Source organism: Pholcus phalangioides, unplaced genomic scaffold (assembly GCF_987345545.1).
Source record: "Pholcus phalangioides strain wild (caught in Gottingen) unplaced genomic scaffold, Ppha-v1.0 ptg000003l_1, whole genome shotgun sequence".
In the NCBI taxonomy this organism is placed as follows: domain Eukaryota; kingdom Metazoa; phylum Arthropoda; class Arachnida; order Araneae; family Pholcidae; genus Pholcus; species Pholcus phalangioides.
In genome coordinates this window covers 35930810-35954367 of record NW_028301596.1, presented here as the reverse complement: position 1 = coordinate 35954367, position 23558 = coordinate 35930810, and the positions used below count along the sequence as shown (strand labels likewise).

Below are 23558 nucleotides of genomic sequence, written 5' to 3'. Positions count from 1 at the left end.
AATTCCTGAAACAAACTCCCACTAATTGCAGCGGATAGCCCAGCGTAATTTAATCGGAAAACGAGTCCCGAGACTGTCTGCAGTGGTTTTAAATTTTGAAGTGTTTAGGAGCGTTATGTAAAGCAGGGTGAGATTATCGTGTTTACAAGTGCTAATGGTTCAAAAATCTGAGTGTTATGAAAAGCACGGTGGTTGTTTCGTTTATTCGTGCTGATGGTTTGAAATTTCACTGTTTTGCAGGTACCAGTTTGTGTTACAAGTCAAACAGGACATTCTCCAGGGTCGGTTGCCAGTGTCATTCGAGCTCGGGGCCGAACTCTTTGCGTTATCTCTTCAAGGTAAGCATGGGTGGTTTCTAAGATATCTGTCGTTATTACCGGTTTTGTTAATCTTTGGCATCATTTTTTGACGACCATTGGCAATTTCTTGTATTTGAGATTACAAGTTTCCTGGGAAAATATCTTCAGTACCTTGAAAATCAAGATGCCTGTCGAAGAAAGAGAAATTCTGCACTTCTTTTTCGGTCAGCTAGAACATCGTAAGTAGGAATTCTAGAACCAATGAAGTAAGTATTGGCGACAAGACTCACCAACCCATTACATTTGGACTCTGAATTCTTATTCTGGCGAACCCAATGGCAACCGAATTTCTTGGTTGAATTCAGTCAATAACAAGCTTTTCTGTGGTTCCCAGCCTCAAGGCGCGAATGCGAGCCGATCTCCCCGTTAAAAAGTCTCGCCACAGGGAGCAACAGACCTACAAACAGTACAAATTCAATCGTAACACATCACTCACTTCACTTCTGAAATATAGATGACAGCACTGAAAAATCAAATACAACACTACATATGTACTCGGACTGTTAGGTACACACACAGTTACACCTCCGCCACAACTCACTAGGTAGTAAATCGCCCATAAATGGTGATAGACCTGAGTTGTGCTCGGTTTGAGAGAAAGAAAGCCAATATAACAAGCGTTATTTCGTTTGAATGAATAAGAATGCTCTCATCCGTAAAAAATTGTGAAATTCCAAAGCAAAGGATGCCAGATGGCGAACAGGGTTTTGGCCTAAATTAATTTCAGTGATGATGAACACAATAATGAGGCTTAAGATGCTAGTGATAACAAAAAATATAAATTAAAATATAGATAAATATATCATGTTAATGCTTGAAAAACATTGTTGGGAGGGGGGGGGGCACCAATGAAAACCTTTGAAAGAGCTAAAGCTCAAAGGAAATCAATTGGTGACAAAAATAATTGCCAAATTTGGCACAGCCCCACTTATGAAATTGTTGCTTACGAAATTAATTTTGGGGTTTTGCATGCTTTGTACAACAAAGAGTATATATACCCTTACCCCTCTTTTACGGCCGGATAATAATTTCCTCTTGTATAATAAAAGTATACGTTTCAAACCCGTGATTGACGATCATCCCTCTTTTATGGTCAAGTTCTTTTTCCCTCAAAAGAGGGGTTTTATTGTATATTGTTTTAAAATTAGTATATGATATAATCTAGTTAAGGGGTTGAGTTACATTTATTCTATTTGCTACAGGCATGGGAGAATCTAGAGCTTGTTGGGAGGGTTGATTTAAAAAATTATAGTTGGTAAATATTGTGACCATACGTCTCACAATTTGTCCTAGTTTTTCTGTTTTTTCCCCTCCATCTCGACTTTTTCGAGAAAATGTCCTGGTTTTTTTCCCCGTTTTTTTAATTTAAGTTTTCTTGAATTTGTTATTTAATCAAAAACGTTGATACAGGTAATTTTTTCAGTGGATTGATTGAATGCAATATTATGATAGAGGTTTCAAAAGTTTCATGAATCATCACATTTTGTTTGGGGAATGACCCCCATAGATCCATGCCTGAGCACGAGGGGGGGGGGGGAGAGTTTACAATGACATCTTTGAGAAAGGACAAAACTAGGTCAATGTTTAAAAATAGATTGGAAGGCGATTTTGGGCATGTTATACCTTAATATCATTGCAGTGATTTCAAATCGATCTTTAAATTATGAGTCAATTTTTCGTTAGTGATTTTTTAAAATATTTTTCCATTTAACATTCATCCCCAAACATTATGAAATATTTCATTTTCAATAAGGATGTCTTTTTTTTTTTTTAGCTGAACTTGGTGATTATGACCCGAGGCGACATGACAGGCACTACGTTTCCGAATTCCGTTTCCTTCCGACTCAGACACCTGAGTTGGAGGAGAAAGTTGCCGGAATTCATAAATCACTCAGGTTAGTAGTAAGTTTTTTTATACAGGTTAAATGATTTAATCAACCAAATTGTAACTTAATTTCAAGTGTGTTCAGAGCATGTAGGCCTAAACCATATGTGCTGAAACCCATGATCTACTGACTACATGTGGCCCGTTATCCCAAACCTAATTTTGTAAAGATGAACGAAGTGGCACATATACAGATCACTCAGCATCACGCCACTTAGTTACACAGCACTTTAATGGCCATCACATTTACAGAGTACTTTAATGGCCCATGGCACATTTACAGATCACTTGAGTGACCCGCGGCACAGCCTCCCCCAAAGGCAGCCCGCTACACATTTCCAAATTTCTCGAGTCGTTCATGGTATAGTTTTACATTACTCAAGTGAAACACGGATTGAAAGATCACTTAAATAACTTGCGGCATAGTTCCAGAGCACTTAAGGAGCCCACGGTGCAGTTCCAGACCACAGTTCTAGATCGTACAAGTGGCCCACGACACATTTTCACATGACTTAGGTGATTTGCTGCATATTTAAAGATCACTCAAGTGACTCATGGCACATTAACAGATTACTTAGTGGCCTGTGACATGTCTTCAAGTCACTGAAGTGACCCGCACTCTCCTAACGATTGAGCCCCCTTGATATAAACAGTGTTTTGATTAAGTAGGTTAACTATGTGCATGCGGTGACCTTGTAAACTCCAGTTTCTTGATTATATGTGCGAGTAAGATACTCAGTCGAAACAAAAATGCTTGACTGCTTGAAATTACGTTAAAATTGAGTTCCCTATTAAATTACTTGCCTGAACTGGACATGGACACATACAAAAATCCTTTGCTCTATGTATTCTCTGCTTGTGTGATGGGTCAATTTTAAATCTATTATACAAGAAAGCAAGAACCAGGGCCACAACTGGGGGGTCTGGTGCCGCGGGTGCTGAACCAGAAGATGCCGAATTCACCCTTTAACTGCTTCTTCCAAGGGGCTCCAAAATTCCAGCTTGTCCCGGGTGACAAAGTATCTAGTTGCGGCCCTGACAAGAACTTCTACTGCATACTAACCACTTCCATAGCTTTCAAGTCCCTCAGATTTTCCTGGAGGATCCCAAATTTCTACTTCTTATCTCGGACTCCCAAAAAATGCTTATATCTCTTAAATTTTTACTATTATTTTGAGAAAAAAAATCCCCACTATTGGGACAAAAAATTATGGCCAAAGAATTGCCCGAAAAAACAAATCTTTTATTTTTAGTCCCCAAAATGACATTACAACCATGATGTAAATTTTTGCCATTGCATAAAATTACAAAAAAAAATTCATTTTCGTGAGGGGAAAAACAAAATTTGACAAATGGCCAGTGTCAATTCAGCCTTTCAACTTTCAAAATTTACAGGATGACTTGTATATGCTTTGCTCATATGTCTCGTTAGGTGTGTATGTCTCCTTATGGGCCCAATAAAGATTTTTTTTGTTGGCATGATTTGATTTTGATGTAGTAATGAAAGGTAACTCAACGTCTGGCTTGGCGATACTTTGTGTTAATTGGCGACGTCACATTTTTACAAACAGGAAAAATTTTTAGTTTTACTTTTCTTAATGAAAAATCTTTGTTACAGTAAATGTGATAAATCTGTTATTATACACAGTAACTGGTTATTATGCATACTTAACTATGTCTTGGTAAGTTGGATGAATATAACATTTTTTACCGGCAAATATGCACAATACCCAAGTGATGTTGGTAAATTTGATTGATGCTAAAAAAATTTTACTTTTACCAGTGATTATGCATAATTACCAAGTGTGGTAAATTCAACAAATAGGCCTACTTGATATTGATTGCCTTTATCAGTGATTATGCATAACACGGTAGTGTAACTGGTGAATTTGATAAATACGAAAAAAATTCCAAATGAGTTTAGTATGTGTAATGAATGCAGCCGGATCTCAATATAGTAACAAATTTTGCAATCATTCCCCGATATAATGATGCAATACATGTATGAATTATCACATATAGATTGATATGCTATATGATTTATCCTGTTATATACCAAGGGCGCAATGCTTGGGGTATTTATTCACTTCCTCCAGTAAAAGTGATAATTTTTTAGTATTTTTTGAATTTATCAATGTCGCTTGGGTACTATGTATAATCACTAGTAAATATGATAATTTTTTTTTTAAATAAATACATCAAACTTACCAAAACGATTCATGTATAATAACCAGATTTATCACATTTACATTGTTTTCCAAAAGTCCCTTTTCTATTTTATTTTTCCCTTTTTTATTTATTTTATTCAGAATTTGCATCCATGTGAAAAATCTTTTAATTCTCATTCTTCAAAGTTCATAGCTATTCACTTCTATTTTCAAATTGAACTTCATAAAATTGTAAATCGTAAACCATTTAGTTTTGTCTCATTTTTATTTTTTTAATTCTAGCGGGAAAGTACCATCAGCTGTTGAGATGATATTTCTCGAGAAAGTTCGGTGGCTAGACATGTATGGAGTTGATTTACATATAGTTATGGTGAGAATTCTCGTATTTTGTCTGGTTAAATTTTCTTTTCTTTCTTTTTTTTTTGCGATGCATGTGAAATTCTGTCTTGATCAGTCAAAACCTCTATTTTATTTTAATTCTTATCCAAGGGTGAAGATAAAGTGGAGTATTGCCTTTGCTTGACTCCGAGTGGGATTGTCATCATGAAGAACAATGCCAAAGTTAGCAACTATTTCTGGTAAGTAAAACGCATCTGATGACAGCTAAACAATTGCTTTTATGTGTTTCAGGTTCAGATATTTACTTGATATATATATATAATCATCATACACACACAAAATATCTTTATGACTGTCACTTTGTTTATATACAGATGCAGATTTACAGTTTTGCTGCCCTCCTGTTATTCTAGTCTGATTTTCTTGACTTCATTTTCTCAAATTTACCATCAGACTCTATAGCCTGCTTGCCTCCTGCTCCTGTAAATACGCCTCTATCTCGTATTCCAGCATAATTTCTTGATCATTCATGTGCTAGAACATTCTTTTGGCTACTCCTGTGCAGGGGTCCCCCCAGGCTTCTGTCTTTGAAAGGCTTCTCTATTGTAGTAGATGGTTCTGGGTGGAGTAGCTGCTTACACGTTTTGGTGCACCATTGTTAAATTGCTTGGTGATTTGTTGCACTGTCTATTTATACACTGTTACCATGCGAGCTAGCTGATATTGACCCCACTCATCCACAAGCTGTAAACCACGTCAGTTCTCTGGCAGGAATTCTTGTACCGAAATAGATTTACTCATGAAAGACCCTTGACACTGGAGCACATGAGCATCTTAGTGCCTGCATGACTTGAGATGTATAGACCTGTATGCCACGCCCAAACTATTTGTCTATGCACTTAGATTCCTTTGTCTTATCAATAATGCATTAAATTATGACTGCTCCTATGAGTAGCACCTTTTCATTGTGGGAGTGCTGTTTGCATCAATTTTGTCGGGGGCTACCCATAGTACTTATTCAATTGTTCTTGAGTACAGTAGAATGTAATATCCTATCGTATGCTCTGTACCAGAAAAAAAATTATTTACATTTAAAAAAAAAATTCCTTCATAATTAAAAAATTCCTTCCTATTGTCCATAATGGTGCTGTAAAGAGTATATTTTTTCATATTAATCTTAAAATGTTCTTTTAGGCCCAGAATAACCAAAGCTTATTTCAAAGGGAGATATTTTATGCTTAGGGTCAGAAATAAAATAGTAAGTTTGATTTTTCCTTTTATTTTCTTGAAAATTTATAAGATATTGCAAAGAATTTATTGTATTGTGTTCTGAAACAACCAAATACTATTGAAATTGATTTGTTGGTCAGATAACAATCTTGAATGAGTTAAATTAGCTCGCGAAGTGAAAGTGTGTGAACCCATGATCTGAAGCAGGGGTGCACAACATCTGGCCTGTGAAAGGTGTTCTAAAAAGAAAATGGTCAATACACACAATATGTTAAAAGCCTAGGTTGACCATATTTCCTTCATAAAAATACGGGAAATCAGGATTTACGCTGGATATCACCAATTATCAAAAAAAGTTATCAAAGCAAATAGTAAGGTTGACATAGCCAAAAAAAAAATGTTTTAAGCATGCCAATTACGGCCACAAAAATTGTCAAAGGCATTTTGCCATGAAGATGAAGATAATCTTAATTCTTGTTTTTCAATTTTCCAGTAAAGCTCGGTGAAAACAAGAAAAAAATATCATTTTATGAAGAAAATTGGGATAACGAAACGTTGAAATTGGAAATTTTATATGTACGAATGTATGTGTATGCATGGCCCTAACATATTTATGTTGTTAGAGTTGTGCTTGTTTCGTGTCCTTGCTGAGCTGTCATCTTTGTTCCATATTTTGAAGTGAAGATGGTAAAAGATTGAAATTTCATCTATATATATGAAAACAAATGTATGTCTGTTTGTCCTTTATGCATTACTACACCATTCATCCGATCACCATGAAACTTTGGGAAGTTGTTGAGTACACTCCCGCGAAGGTTTCTGGCATAGTTTTAACTTCATTTCCTTTCTTCTGAGATCGCAGCAATGTGCGACGGGTAAGCTAGTGTTGTATAAGTGTAATGTTGAATGTGTCTGCTGGCTCTTCGGTGGAGAGACTTTTTTGAATGGGGGAACGGCTCGCATTCATGCCTTGAGCGATTCTCCTGTTAACCCCATGCATACAAATTTCTGGCCCGCGGATTCGAAAGGTTATGCACCCACTGATCTAAAGAATACTAATTTTACTGTGCTATAGAAATATGTATTTTTTTTTTTTTTTTTTGAAATGACAGAATGAAGAAAACACCTATGCATTTGAACTTCGATCAAAAGAAGCTAGTAAACATCTTTGGAAGTGTTGTGTAGAGCACCATTCTTTTTTCCGGTAAAATTTTTTTCTCATTATTTTTGATAATTCTCTCATATTTAGTTATACTTTCAACAATGTTAAACAAATGTGGTAGAACCTTGATTAACCAGCAGTAATAGAATAAATGAGAATCAACCTTCGTTTATATGATGGTAATTATATGAATGGTATATAAAAATATTTTGAATCACCAGTTTCAGTGGATTTTTTTTAACTTTCATGCACTGCGCTGCTACAGTCAAAGGTGTATATGACTAATTAGTTTTGATTTAGCCCTGGCTTGTATATGGTTAATAGAGGCTCCACTTAAAAAAATGTAACAATAAATTAATTTTGGAGCCGAGAGGCACCAAGACTGCATCACCTAATAGCAATACCGGCCATTGCGAACATGGGCATCTCAGGAACACCTTTTTATCCAAAAAATCTTCAAAATTACATAAGATGACGATCGATAAAATATTAACACTTCAACAGTTATTCATTAAAATCATGTCAATTGGTCACTGCACATCCACAATAGCAGAGCGTCCTGCCATGCTGAATGAATTAATTTTTAAATTCTAAATTTTTAATAGAATTTGAAATCATCTGCTTGAGTTATGATTATTTGATAGACAAAATCTGTCAGGAATCATCATTAGGATGCAACTTTAACAAAACTTTTTCCAGGATGGATCAAAATGGTTTTAGTCTACATTTCTTTGCCTCCACTAGCTTTTCTCATCCACTCCAACTCATAATCGTACTATTCAGCTTCTTGACCATGGCCTGGGCGGGACAAACGAATCAACTCTGGTGCCATGGATACTCAGGATCGCATACGTGGTGCGAGTGGTCTGGGTCTACATATGAGCTGGGAAAGTAGCCATTTACACACCAGCTTTTCTCATTGTGAAGCGCATCAAGATTTCTCTACATACAAGAATAAATGAACTGCTTGACATTCAAATAACAAATTTCTAAAATTAATTGGTACAAAGGTTTTTAATGGCTGGCTGATGCAAAGATGAATGAAGAAAGATAGGAAATTCAACTGCCCTTGCGGGAAATCAAACCCACATCTTCTCACTTGTATGGTGATCGCACTAGACTACAAAGGCTATGAATATATTAATCTTTCCTTAGAGCTCATGTGCACTGAACATACATGGACGGTCGGACCTAATTCAGGCCAAAGCTCACAAGGGCAGTTGAATTTTCTCTTTCCTAATTCATCTTTGCATCAGCCAGCTGATAAAAACTTTTGCATGGATAGCAGAGAATGACATCATTCTTAGGCAAAATTAATTAGTTTTTTAATGTTTAGGTTGACTCAGGTGAAGGATATTTCTGGTCTTCCTGTTAATATTTTCAAGCTTGGATCAAAACATCGCTACAGGTAATCACTTTTGAAATGCAACTTCAAAATGGAATAGCATATGACAAAGTTTGTGGCTAAGAAAATAGTTTTCTTGGAACGTCTATCAGTTTCACTTGTATAGATCTGAGAATAATTTTTTTCATAAAAAATATAAGTGAATTTTTTTAATTTATATTTTTCCTGAAGTGGAAGAACTGAACAACAGATCAAAGCGGATATGAAATGTCTTAAAAGGTCTCCACCAACATTCACTAGAGTTCCAAGTCGGAGGTATCCAAAACGTCATGGTGAACCAGATGGGGCCGAAGGTGATTGATTATTTTTGCATTGAAAAGCTTTCTTGATTCTTTGTATTCATATTGTCATGTTTTTTTTTCACGTATAATTATTTTTATTGCACTAAAATCATTTTAACTGTCTTTTGGCAAGAGTTTGGTGAGCGAACTGTGGGGAGTTAAGGAACTTCTTGTAGATATGTGCTGTGTAGTCTTCTTATCGCCATTTCTCTTTCATTAGTGAGTGCAAGTACAGTTAAACTCTGAACATAATGAGCTCAGATTCAACTTATTCCTCAGTTGGAAGTTAAGATAAACCCCTGATTCAACAAATAAAATCTTCAATATAAAAATTTTGTTTTCGAAATATCCTTAACTTTTTTTGTATTTCTCATCACCCAAAACCACAATCTGAAGATTTGACTTCTTAGGATTTCACCTTCAGCTCTTCTTTGGAGATAGAAGAGGGGAAAGAATCTGTTGTTTTTTTGAGTAAAGGAAGCAATAAAGCCATTTAGAGTGCGCTTTGTAATGTTTCAGTGGCCAATTGTGTACCGTTCCAAAAACATGGTGCTGTTCCCATGTTCAGATTTCACTAAAGAAATAAAGTTACTTCAAGTTTGTTCTTTGTCTTGTCAAACAAAGAATGGCAGGCCATCTGAAAAGGAAGCATTTTTGGGTTGGAAAAAATTGACAATTTTGACAAAATTTGATAAAAAATATTGAACGTACCAAACAAACTTTTATCAAGCAATTTTTAATGCATCCTGATCTGTTCTTAAGTTTAGATATTTTTATCAATTGTTGTCAGAAATGTGTTGTAACAGCAGCCCTAAAGTAAATTGCTATTAAAATTTTCAGTTTAGAGTGTATTTATGCTCCTGATCAATTTGACTTCGATTTAACAATTTCCTCTATTTAACAAATAAAATTGTCTGTTCCCTCCGATTCATTATACCTGGATTCAACTGTATTAAGAAATATTCTGGTAGACCGAGTGGGTTTTAAACTTGTTGCAACTTGCAAAACCAAATGCTACAGTAACTTGAGGAGGAAGGGGGGGTGTCTTGTCAATTTGTACTACTACTGGGCCTTAGTATAATTATTACCTCACAGAAGTATAATCTCTTTAAAAAAAAAATCTAAAGAAGAAAAGCAATTTCAGCAGCGTTGATAATACTTCCCGTAACTCTATAGTTGAGTGCTACCATCCATAGAAACTGCGGACAAACCATAGCAGTTGGCAACTCCACATTTAACTGATTAAAACACCATTTTTGACATGTCTTTGCACTTGGAATGTTTAGCTGTAACATATTCATTTCCGAGACAATATTATTTTTTGCTGGTTGTACCGTCTATTTTCAATATTTTTTATCTTTTCTTATTTTCACATCTCTAAGAATTCCATTGATATTTATGTGAAGTGATGCTCAAGATGATTAAGTTTATGTTGCACAATAAAACAATAGCTTAAAATTATTTTTGAAAAGATCTTAATTTTTACTTTTTCATTCAGCTGTACAAATGAATGAGGATCTGAGATTAAGTTTGAGGCATAAGGCAAAAGATGACCTTGCTGTTTCAAGAACTTGCTCATCGTAAGTTTGATTCCATTTTCCTTAGGCAGATTCCATCATTTAATATGGAATTTGTTCGGTTCTTAAAATTTTGACAAATTGAGTTATAACTAAATATCAAATTAAATTTATGTGCACAAGGAATCGTGTTTTACTTATTTTAAATTTCTTTGGTAAAAACCAAAAATAAATATTTGAATATCAGATTGCATCACCATATTTATTTATACAGTCGGCCCCCCGTATTCGCGGTTTTTTTCCTTTATTGGATTTTTTTTTTCAACTCTCAAAAACCGTCATTCATGTGTTTTGTTTACAAAATTTTAGTTGTGCATAGAATTTTAGTTGTTTAGAATGGCTCGCTAATGACATTACTGTCATCACCAGAGCCGTGGCAGCCCCCAAGAGAGAAACAGTCCTCTTGGGTTGGATTAACCTTTTGCCACAATGTGCACTAAAGAATACAACCACTTCTAGAGTAAATTGAAGAGACTATAAAAGACATTGCCACGTTAGCGAAACGGGTGGGTGGAGAAGGGTTCAATGATATGGATATAGAGGAAGTCGAACAGCTAAATTAATAGCAATTCAGAGGTGTTGACCGAGGAGGAATTAATGCAGGTTGACTGCTCCTGAAACTGAAGCGGTACCAGATCAAGATCAAGATGAAGTAGAAGACAGGTTCACCATGAGTAACATAGCGGAAAGGCTTCGATCGTTCAAATCAGCAATGGATTATTTTCATGGCACAGATCCCCATATGGTACGCTCTTCACATTTAGAAAAATTGGTAGAGGAAGCCTTGTCATCATATTACAACATACTTGATCATATGAAGAAGATACGACAAACAGAAATCACAATGTTCTTTCAGAAAACATCGCCAACAATCGCTGCACCCTCTTTTAGATTTTGTTCTATCCTCTGCGTCACCCTGCTCTTTCCCATGATGTTCAATAAACGAGATATACAAGAAGAAAACTATGGTTTTGGTTATTCGCGGCCACCCCCGGAACGTAACCCCCGCGAATACGGGGGGGGGCGACTGTACAGGTATATAATTTTATATTCGTTCGATGTTGCCATCACAACTAAAAAAAACATGTATGTTTTTCCCTCAAGATTTTCCTTGTGTGAGTACTAGGTTTGAGCTGAGGACACAACTAAATGTGCATTGGCATGGAAAAGCGACACCAAGTCCAAAAAAAGTAGAAAAAGTAGTTTTCGTAATCGTGAAATTTCAAAAATTGGAACATTTTTTTGTTTCAGGCTTTCAAGAATATGGATTTCAAATGTAGGGACATCAGATGAAACATTCCATGTCCACCTTTATTTTCAATATACCTTTTTTTTTTGTTCATTTAAAATAAGTACTGCATGAGCAAAACAACCTCCCTTCTCATGGTGTCCTGTAGATTGAATGTAATTGTAGGCGTGATAAAGTTGGTAGATTAATTTGTGATGTGTTCGTATTTGTCTACAGACAAAATCTCTTCCTCTATGGACAAACGCATATGGTTTTGTCTATGAGTGTGGATGCAGCTTGAGAAATTTGACTGCTGATGTTTTCTATTTTATTTTTCTTTAATGATTTGTTAAGGCCTTCTTTATGGCATTTCTTATTTTTAATTGCTTGGAGTATAGAAAACGTTTCTTTCTTTTCACATTGCAGTGCTCCATTATACAGATCCATTTCAACACCTGCTCAGTTGTCTTGTACAGATTCATCAAATGGTCATAAAATGGCTCCTTGGGAAGATCCTAATCAAAGGTGAAGCTTCAAAATTATATTCTGAAACATACTTTATCAAAAAAATATTAAAATATCTAAGATTTGCATAGATATCTGTGGAAAAACATTTCATTAAAATTGCAGTTCAGTAAAAATGATTTATAGCAATATCCTCTATAACAATTGCTAATACCCTCACTAATCAATGCAGTAGAACCTCCCATAATGGACACTCCCTGTTAGTGGAGTAACAGACACTTTTTTAAATTACGGCTAGCGCCACAGACAACTAATTTTGTCATGTCATGCCCTTGCATTGGAAAAATGACCATACGTCCCGTATTTCCCGGGACAGATCAGGTCTTTTTTGTTTCTCTGGCCGTCCTGACATGTTGACGGGCCTCAGTGTATTTTACTAGCCATTTATGAACACTTCTCAATAGCAGATAAAATCTTCTATCCCAAGGGTTGTCCATTATCAAGTGATTCTACTGTATTACTCTCTAGTTCCAATTCATTTTTCATAGTTAATATATTCCATCTATAACGATAAGTCCTTTATAATGATATGTTCCTCTGATTGCATGTGAATCATTATATAGGCACCACTGGTGTAGCACATACTCAAGCTATGAGGAATATAATAAATTTATCTTCTATATAATTACCTTTTCTTTTTTTTAATAATTTACCCCAAGTTTAAAGTTCCTACATTATATTTGCAGGGGGCTATTTTCAAACTCTAGTCGTCAGTCATTATGTTCCTCTCATGGTTCAGAGAGGAGGCGCCGTCGATCCCACTCCCGCCGAAGATCGTCAGTTGATAGTGAGATGTCTTCTGACTACAGAAGGAGCAGGTATATATTCAGAACTACTAAAATACAAAAATTGACTGATTATGGTAAATCACTCTATGTAAAATTTCATGGATTTCTTGATTATTTTTATTCACCTTTTCCAGACACAGAAGTAAAAGATACTCAGATAATGAGAGTGATATTTCAAAGTCATCCAGGTATTCAAGAGGCTCAAGATCTTCAAGAGGAAGTCATAGAAGAACAAGGTAAATAATTCTTTAGTCACGCAATTCTCTGAAAGATACTTAATCGTTGAGTTTCACAGGTTGGGTCCAGTGCCGTCTTAATGCATGGGCCCACCCGGGCACGGCCCGGGGGCCTCAGGAGAAGAGGGGCCTCACAAAAATGAGAATTAGTTCAAATTTTGGAGAATTTGCCTGGTAGGGCCTCAGAAAAATCAATTGGCCCGGGGGCCCATGATGCTCTTAAGACAGCCCTGGTTGGGTCTGTGAGACCCACGCACATAAATTGCTCATTTACCCACAAGTGGAAGAAAAAATTTCCTTGAGTTTCTCCCTAGTTTCCTATTTCAACTCGTTTATCTACTGTGCCAACCTTCCGCACTGGGGCCATTCCCCCCCCCCCACCCCCCAGAACTATTAAAAGATGTATCTGTGAGATCCAGCCACCTGCAGTCAAGCAACATTTTATTAAGTGTTAATTGAAGAAAGAAACTATATAAGTTTTTTATGCAATATCTAATTCAGTAAGAGTCTGTGAGCCCAAAATCGTGCATTCATAGAACATTTTCTCACCTATACGCTGGAAGATTGAATATGAGCATTTTTGGTGGTGAGAGAAAGTTTTTAAGAAAGTAACAAAATATATATAGAATAAATGATTTGGGAATACGCAATAGTCTTCACAGACCTTCCTCTATGGTTTTTGATGTCTCTCTGAGATGGGAAGCGGCATGTGTGCGGTCCTTTAATGTTTAATACTCTTACGGTGGAATCCTGATTATATTTCTTTTATCTATATGATTATCTTCTGCCCTAATTCTACATTAAACATCTTAATGCCAAAATATTTCATGTGACACAACTTTTTTATTTCCACTTGACACCCTGAATTTTCATAAAACAATGTCTTTCCATCTATTGAATCCACATAATATTTATAGATAACATAAACCTGTTGCTTTAAAGAGGGGGTTCAGGGGGCTCGTTTCCTGCCAGCTGTGAGGGGGGGCCCTCTTTCCTATTTTGGAGAACATAAGCAATGAGAACCAATAGAAAAAAAAAACCAATAGGTTTTGCTGATAAAGTAGAACTCTAATTGTCTGGATCAATTAGGACCATGCCCTATCTGAATAGTCAGATAATTCATGAAAAAGATTTTTTGTTAAAGAAATTTGCCTTTAGTAGGGGTAATGTAATTTAATGGCTATATGAAAACATACTGTTTTAAACTATCATTGCTTGAACATATCGGTCTAAGTGCACCATAGCTACTCATTTGGCACTGGCGTTAGTCAACCAGTGCCTGTGTAAAGTTTTCTGCTGGTATCTTCTCGCCACATACATCTGACTCTTGGATACTGTGCCTTTCCTTAAAATTCTGTAGCCACTTTCACATATTTTTAAGAAGCAGATTTTGTTTTTTTCCTCAAAGGGATCCAGGTAAATCTGGATAATTAGAGTTCTACTGTAGTTCATGCTTAAATTCTGCAGAAGAATGTGTACGAGGTGCATGTACCATTTAGTAGTAGTTCATGGTAATATAAGTCATTCATTTTCAAAATTTAAATATTTTCATGAACATCTTAATGAAATATTAAAGGGTTCTTCAATGTGTGTAACATGATTAGAGAGAAACTTGATTGCATTTTTACAGAATATGTATTGTGAATTGCACAGAGTTTTGTATTTCACATGCGAGTCATTTATGTTTTGTTATTTTCACAGAACTGACAGCACAGAGAATGTGAGTGGTACAGATTCGTGCTCTAAGAAAAGAGGACGTAAACACAGGTGAAATGCATTATTGATTTTTTTTTTGAACATTCACACATTGTGTATAGTTAGTTATATTATTTAATTTGTATTATTGTTGTATTTTATGATTTTGTAATTTTTGTTCTGCTTAGGAGGCATGGCTCTGGTAGTAGAAATAGATTTTCTAATTCAGAAGCTCAGTGGAAAATGGTTGAAAAGCAGCAAGAAACTTCTGCTTGGTAAGTCAGTATTTATGGATGACAAAAATAGTGTTGGACAGGTAGAGTTTGAAGTTTTGTTGACACTATATAGAAAAAACTTTTGGCCAAATTAACTTCATATATTCAGAACATAGGATTTATGTAAATGTATTTTGCAACTATTCTATTTTTATCAAAATCCAGCAAACAACAGGTGGTCGCACTGCGGGGGCACCGCCCACCTAGAGCATTGAAAGCTTCCCTAGGGTGTAATACAGGAAAAGCAACATTTTGTTTAAAAAAATTCCCTTCCCACAGATTTTGTAGGCCAAAATGATCAACATAAAGTGTATTGATAGCTGGTACATCTCTATCAATGAGATGGCAGTATAAATTTTCGTTCTTGAGTGGTGTATAAATATGTTTGAAATGCCAAATTTTCTATCAGTGGCACGGAAAAAAAGGCCATCGAGATTGGTGATGTATCCGGCATTGATAGAATTTCCTGAGATGGTCCCACTTTCTTGAAATCTGGGTTTTGGTTCGTGCTTTTTTGTCCAGAACCATCTGAAATTGTCGAGGATTCAGGCATTGGTGGGGGGGGGGGGGTGTATACCATCACCATCATTTTTTATCATCATGCAGTAAGCATTGTTTTATTTTCTTTATCTGGGGGTATCATCAGATGCATTAGACTCCAGATCGGAGGGAAGCTCTGAAATTAGTATAACATTGTTTCCTCTGTACTAAAGGAATTTTATTGACACCAATTTTTTTTATCACCAATAAAAGTAATAAATGTACAATATTCGGGGAGGGGGTAACTTAAATCCAAAGGAATTCCAGAAAATAAAATTAAAATGGTAGAGAGAGAGAGCATGGAAAGTATTTGTCAACAAGCCATTCTAAAACCACTAGAATGAAGGAATGGTTATGTGCGAGACAAAAAATAAAAATACAAAAAACAAAATACAACATATTTGTATCTTCCATTCTAACCCTTGAAACTCTTCCACAAATACAAATCTCAGATGTTTCAACACCATTGCTGCTGTCACCCATTTTCTAGTAAACAAGAATGAGTGGAGAAAAGGAAAAGCAAGGTAGCTTCATCTCAGAGTGGTGGTTTCATACTGACGATACTTGGGGTATCTCAGGTGTGCAGTATCCTCATTATGGAACTACCTTTTTAAAACTTCCATCATTTGATTTTAAACTATTAAGTTTATTGAATGGCTTGATTTCAACAAATATAGGGCAAAATCTATAAAAAAAAACCATCCATAATTTAAAAAAAAAAAAATTTTTTTTTGATTAGGGAATAAATTTTAAAACGGGTATCATAAAAATAAAGAAAATAGTGGATTTTTTTTACCACTTGCAAAATAAAACCAGTATGATGCTGCCATCTCTGACAGAAAATCTAAATCTTAAGCTAGTAAATGGGATTTAAATTATTTCTGTGCCAATATTGTTTTTTTTTATGGGATTTTGAAAAGGTGGTTTCACTATGGAGACACCGTGCACGTGCCAGAAAGGGTTAAGCATTTACATTGCTGAGCATTCTACTTTTCTTTTTCTGTAATATGACAAAGGTGTTTTTAAAATAAAGAAAATGTGTAAAACCTCAAATATATTTTTCATCAGTTTGTTCAATGTTAAAAAGTCGCTATTTCTAACAATAGTTTGCCCTTGATATTTGCAGAAGTTACATTCTGAAAGTTCCTGAGAGAGAGCTTTAAATGCTTGCATCATATCCTGATCAAATGGATTTAATCCATTTCTTAGTTTATAGATTATAAATGGGTTATAAAAATACTACATGCACATACCTGAGGCACTAAAACCAGAAGCGCATTCAGGTTGGTTGAAACCCAGGGGGCACAGAAGAAAATATTGGGCCCCCTTAAGTTAGATAAAAGTGTAGAGTTGGGTTTTTCGAGATCTCTACAGAAGTCCAGGCCATGTGCGCCTGCTGTCAAACTCACCTCTGCACAAATAATAAATCCCTCTCAATCGTATGTTGATATCATCTGCTATAAAAAAGTAGTATGGCCATGCCATCACACAGCACCTCAGAGACCAAGCCCACTGAGACGAGGCACAACATCGAAGAGGTGAAACAGCCTTTACTATATAGCCCTGAGTTTCGTAGACTACCCCTTTTTGGTGTCAATCTTTGTATCAGTATAAAAATTACTTTTATAATATATATATATATATATATATCACCCTCTCATGCCAGAAGCATGATGTATAATAAAAAGCAAAAATATGTATTTCAGGCTCCAAAGTGCAGTTGTCAGAGATTTGTCTCAAAGGAAGAGTGGGTATGTGATTTGTTTTACCATTGTATTTGTTTTTCTTTATTTGAATCAGCTCTGCTTAAAGTGAGCGATGAAAGTGTTCAGGGGGACAGTAGAAGCTATAGGTGTAATATAGGATCCTAAGAGTTGGATTAAGTTATGGGTTCAATGAGGAAAATGGAAATTCCTGGACAAAAGGGAGTGATAGAAAAAAAAATTATATTTGGGGAATGCTTTAAATAAACATTTTTTTTATATAAGATAATGAGGAAAATTTATGATATTTATATTCCGGGAACATAGTGACACTCAAAAGAAAAATTTTTTTCACATTAAACTTGGCATTATTGTAACTTTTTGTTCAAATTTTTTTCACAATAAAGTTTTCACACAATATTAAATTCAAATGTGCAAAATCTGAAAGGTGCAAGCTTATTAATCCAGCAATGTTGAGTACTATCTTATTGGAAATGTGCCTCAAAAGCTTTCATGATCCATTCTTATATCGATTTTTTCAACTTTACCGATATTTACTCAACTTTACAGGTACATGAATTCGGGCATGGATTCAGAGTCAGAAATTTTATCCAGTCATAGGAGGAGGCACAAGAGGCAAGTATAAGAAAATGAACATGTGAAATTTTGTTGATCAAAAGCAGAGCCGCCCTTACTAGACTAGTGTGAGAATAATAGCAGGGCCATGATATATTAATAATTTCATGACCCTTAGCCCCAATTTTTATATATTCTGTGGCGAAGGGAAAACTGGAATGGCAAAAATTTATACATTATTACAAAATATACAGAATGCATTGCACCTGTCACACGTCTAAGGGCAACTCTGGATTGAAGTGAAACCTTTTTATACCATTGTAGGTGTCGCTGTGAATGTTTTATGTTACGTTTTTATGTTGTAACGTCATCGCACCTTGTGTTATGTCGATGTGACGTCACCGCTAGTGTTGTATAAAATACGGTTGACGACTCGCTCTTTACACTCTCTCTCTTTTCCAGTATTTAACTTTTTACATTATGTATCCCCGTTATCCGTTTTAAGTTATATAAGTTTTTTAACATGTTAACCAGTTCTGAAGTTATGTTTTTAATAAATTAATTATTTGATTATCAAGATCTTGAGTAGTGACAATTCATGGAGTCAGATGAGTAAATTAATAATTGTTATCACCATGCGGTTCTAAATAAGTTCCTTGAGACCACATTCATGGTGGTACAAAATGGTAGACCCGGACTTACAAAATGATTCACCGGACTTCCAACTGGTCAAACCGGACTCGCAGATTGTGACGGTGACTACAGAAAGACTGCTCAAATCTTTTTCATCGCTGCTCCAAGTCAACTAGTTATAGAGCGATTGTGTCCGTCGTCAACGTTGCCAAGTATTGTAAAAGGACAGTTTTTAGTCGGTAAGTGAAAGTTTTTTTTGGTCTTTTCTCGAGGCACGTGCCGGTCTCGGTTTTCGTTGTGGATCGCGGTTTTCGGTTTTGTTCGCTGGCCATCTCACTGAAATTATCTACCGTAGATAAATTTGTGTGCAATCTCAAATTTATACTAAATTCAAAAAAAAAAAAAAAAAATTGTTTTGCAAAACAATGCCAGATAAATCTGACACCGTGGTTGGAGAACCCGGTATTGCTCGCGTCGCTTTTCGTGCACCACCTTTTTGGGATTCAGATCCTGACTTATGGTTTTTACAACTTGAAAGTCAGTTTATCACCGCAGGAATCACTGCAGATTTGACGAAATTTCACTGCGTGGTATCAGCTTTGGATGCAAAAGTACTTTCGTACGTGAGTAATCTGGTTCGCTCTCCTCCCACTGAAAACTGTTACTTAACTCTTAAAGATCGAGTTTTGAGTTGTTTCGCAAAGTCGGAATCTGCGAGATTGAAATTGCTATTTCAAGAGCTACAACTCGGTGATAAAAAGCCTTCACAGCTCTTGAATGAAATGCAAAATTTGTCGGGGAATCAAGTTTCCGATGAGGCTTTAGCCACACTTTGGAAACAACGGCTACCAATAAATGTACAACAAATTCTCTCGGTGTGCCATGACCCACTCAAATCATTGGCTGTCATAGCTGATAAAATTATAGAGGCTTCTCCTTCACACTCAGTTGTATCTAGTGTAGGTCCATCAAGCACGACTCTTGAATCATTGCAGAGCCAAATCGAAAATTTGACTAAACAAGTCGAAAGGCTCTCTCGAACTCGTTCTCAAAGTCGAGATAACCGAAGTGATCGCAGCCGATCAACTTCACGCAACAAAAAATTTAACGATCGTTTACAAAAAGGATTTTTATGTTGGTACCACAAAAAATTTGGTCAAAAAGCCAATAAATGCGTGCAACCATGTCAATATTCAGAAAACTGACTAGCCCCCCTGTTAGTGCGACGGCAGGTCAATTCCAGGGGCAAAGTCGCCTTTTTGTTTGTGATAAAAATTCTGGCTTACGTTTCCTTGTTGACAGTGGTGCAGCTATTAGTTGTTATCCAAAGGGCTATACGAAAATTAACGAGCCGCAACAATCTTGTCTTTTTGCCGCCAACGGATCAAAAATCCTCACATATGGCAACAAGCACTTTGAGTTAGATCTAGGCTTACGGCGCAAATTTTCATTTGCATTTATTGTGGCAGATGTCTCGCATCCTATATTAGGAGCAGATTTTCTGGAAAAATTTGGACTTCTGGTAGATATAAAAAACAAATGTCTTATTGACAAATTAACTACCTTGACTACTACTGGTCTAAAATGTCCAGGACCTAGTTTAGGACTGACCATAATTTCCGGAACATCTCCATACCATAAATTGCTAGGAGCATTTCCTCAATTACCAAGATCTATTCTCAATTTTGATCCCAAATCCCATTGTGTCACTCACCATATCGAAACGAATGGTCCTCCTGTCTTTGCTAAGGCTCGGCGATTATCGCCTGAAAAACTTTTAGCTGTGAAAAAGGAGTTCGACAGCTTAATTAAGCAGGGCATCGTTCGCCCCTCAAAAAGTTCATGGGCGAGCCCAATCCATCTCGTTCCCAAAAAGAATGGTGAGTGGCGGATTTGTGGAGATTATCGTAGACTCAATGCCATAACTGTACCCGATCGTTATCCCCTACCGCATATTCAAGATTTTTCATTTGGTCTTGCAGGAAAATATATTTTTTCTAAGATAGACCTCGTAAAGGCCTATCACCAAATTCATGTCGAATCGAAAGATATTCAAAAAACAGCAGTAATCACACCTCACGGACTTTTCGAGTACATTCGCATGCCCTTTGGACTGCGAAATGCTGCTCAGACATTCCAGCGATTTATAGACAGTATTCTATCTGATCTAGATTTTGTCTATGCGTACTTAGACGATTTGCTCGTCGCATCTGCTGATGAGGAAAGTCACAAAAGTGATCTCAAAAAACTTTTTCAACGATTGAGCGATCATGATTTAGTCATTAATCCTGAAAAATGTGTTTTTGGTGAACGTGAAATCAATTTTTTGGGCGTAACTGTCAATGGTGAAGGGATTTCTCCCATTCCCGATAGAGTTCAAGCATTAATTGATTATCCTTTGCCTAAAACTGTGGATGAGCTGAGAAGATTTCTCGCTTTGATTAATTTTTACCACAGATTTTTGAAAGGTGCTGCTCATGCCCAGGCAAATTTACATGAACTCGTGAAAGGGAAACGCAAAAAAGATCTAAAGCCGATCAATTGGACGGATGAAACGAAAAATTCATTTTCATTGTGCAAAAAATTGATCGCTGATTGTGCCCTTTTACCGCACCCAGTACTAGATGCACCTTTGACGCTCACAGTCGATGCATCGGATACGTCTTTGGGAGCGGTTTTACATCAAGTGGTAAAAAAACAAGTCCAACCACTTGGATTTTTTTCACGTAAACTCACAGCAACTGAGAAAAGGTACAGTGTGTACGATCGTGAACTTCTAGGCATTTACTCAGCAGTACGATATTTTCGTCACATGATAGAAGGCCGTAACTTTTCCATGTACACAGACCATCGTCCTCTGGTATATGCCTTCACTCAGAAAACTGAGAAATGCTCCGCTCGCCAAATAAGACATCTCGATTACATAAGTCAATTTTCGACTGATATCAGACACGTGTCAGGCGAACAAAATTCGGTCGCTGATGCTCTTTCGCGCATAGCCGAAATTAAAGTTCCTACTGTAATTGATTTTACTGGGATGGCTAGCGCGCAGGCTGCAGACGCTGATTTGCAATCGATTGTCGATTCTGGTACCGGTCTTGAGCTTAGACCGATGACTTTCACTAATTCCGATGTTAAACTCTACTGTGACGTGTCGACTGAAAATGTGCGACCCTACATTCCTAAAACATTTCAAAGACAAGTGTTTGATTCTATTCATAGTTTATCCCATCCAGGTGCCAAGGCAACAGTGGAAATGATATCCAAACGATTCGTTTGGAAGTCTCTCACCAAGGACTGCAAAGAATGGTGCAGAACATGTCTTCATTGCCAACGTTCTAAAGTCGGAAGGCATACTAAATCTCCTATAGGAGAGTTTGGCCTACCTTCAGCCAGATTCTCACATATTCATTTGGATATAGTCGGCCCTCTTCCTCCATCAAGAGACAACCGTTATGTCTTAACGTGTTGTGACAGATTTTCTCGCTGGCCTGAGGCCATACCAATTCCTGACCAAACTGCTGAGACTGTTGCTGCTGCCTTCTTCGCCAACTGGATTGCACGCTTTGGTGTTCCTGAAGTGCTTACCACCGACCGCGGAACCCAGTTCGAATCCGAACTCTGCACGTCTCTAGCACGACTGCTTGGTGTTAATCGCATTCGCACGACAGCGTACCATCCACAGAGCAATGGCGCTGTTGAAAGGTTCCATCGACAACTCAAAGCTGCCATAATGTGTCATGCTACTGAACGATGGGTAGACGTCCTACCAGTGGTAATGCTTGGTGTGCGTTCCAGCTTCAAGGAGGACATAAGTTCCACTCCAGCCGAAATGGTCTATGGTACTACTCTATGTCTTCCATGCGATTTCTTCAGAAACTCATAGTCAGAATGTGTCTCGCTCAGATTTCGTTCTGAGACTTCGCAAAACGATGTCCGAACTGCGTCCAGTTCCTTCTAGCCACCATAGTTCATCCAAGGTGTTCATCAACAAGGACCTGGCGAAATCATCACACGTTTTCGTCCGAGTGGATTCCGTTCGCCGTCCTCTTCAGCAACCATATCAAGGACCTTACAAAGTTCTATCAAGGACTGATAAATTTTTCAAAGTTCAAATTAATAATGATGTCAAAACTATTTCAATAGATAGGTTAAAACCTGCTCATATGTTCAATAATGAATATGATCCTAAAATTTCAGATTCTATTGCTGAACCTAAGCCCTACGTCACGAGGTCCGGCCGTAAAGTTAGATTTGTACTGAAATGATATAATTTTTCATGTACCGTCCTCCGGACTCGTGGGGGAGTATTGTAGGTGTCGCTGTGAATGTTTTATGTTACGTTTTTATGTTGTAACGTCATCGCACCTTGTGTTATGTCGATGTGACGTCACCGCTAGTGTTGTATAAAATACGGTTGACGACTCGCTCTTTACACTCTCTCTCTTTTCCAGTATTTAACTTTTTACATTATGTATCCCCGTTATCCGTTTTAAGTTATATAAGTTTTTTAACATGTTAACCAGTTCTGAAGTTATGTTTTTAATAAATTAATTATTTGATTATCAAGATCTTGAGTAGTGACAATTCATGGAGTCAGATGAGTAAATTAATAATTGTTATCACCATGCGGTTCTAAATAAGTTCCTTGAGACCACATTCATGGTGGTACACCATCATAAATGACCCAGAATTATTCAGTGGTGAAAGATAGACAAGCAAATTATGAATGTGAAAATAAATCATAAGTTGACATCTTTATGAGTAGAAGAAAATTGGGGGGGGGGGGGCAAAACTACACTTGTGTTACCTTTTCTAACAAATACTACTTAACAGTAAAAAAAGCTATCTACAACTAATGACTAATGGCAGGCTTTGAACAGAAGTTAATTAGCTGATGACATATGATGACATCAGGATAGCTTTTGTAGGTTTGTAGTTTTGTGTAAGGGG

General features: G+C 36.6%; 1 protein-coding gene across 1 annotated transcript in view; it reads left to right on the top strand.

Annotated features, from left to right (window-relative positions):
- LOC149088475 (band 4.1-like protein 4A) overlaps positions 1–23558 on the top strand; it is a 79914-nt gene that overhangs the window by 44422 nt on the left and 11934 nt on the right. Inside the window, exons 5-20 of the mRNA XM_089247627.1 lie at positions 241–338; positions 2134–2254; positions 4695–4782; positions 4902–4990; positions 5946–6009; positions 7094–7185; positions 8480–8551; positions 8720–8841; positions 10328–10409; positions 12061–12159; positions 12846–12977; positions 13082–13183; positions 14885–14950; positions 15067–15153; positions 17400–17444; positions 17967–18032. Of these exons, the coding sequence (XP_089103753.1) occupies positions 241–338; positions 2134–2254; positions 4695–4782; positions 4902–4990; positions 5946–6009; positions 7094–7185; positions 8480–8551; positions 8720–8841; positions 10328–10409; positions 12061–12159; positions 12846–12977; positions 13082–13183; positions 14885–14950; positions 15067–15153; positions 17400–17444; positions 17967–18032 (1425 nt within the window). The remainder of the gene's footprint in view (positions 1–240; positions 339–2133; positions 2255–4694; positions 4783–4901; positions 4991–5945; positions 6010–7093; positions 7186–8479; positions 8552–8719; positions 8842–10327; positions 10410–12060; positions 12160–12845; positions 12978–13081; positions 13184–14884; positions 14951–15066; positions 15154–17399; positions 17445–17966; positions 18033–23558) is intronic.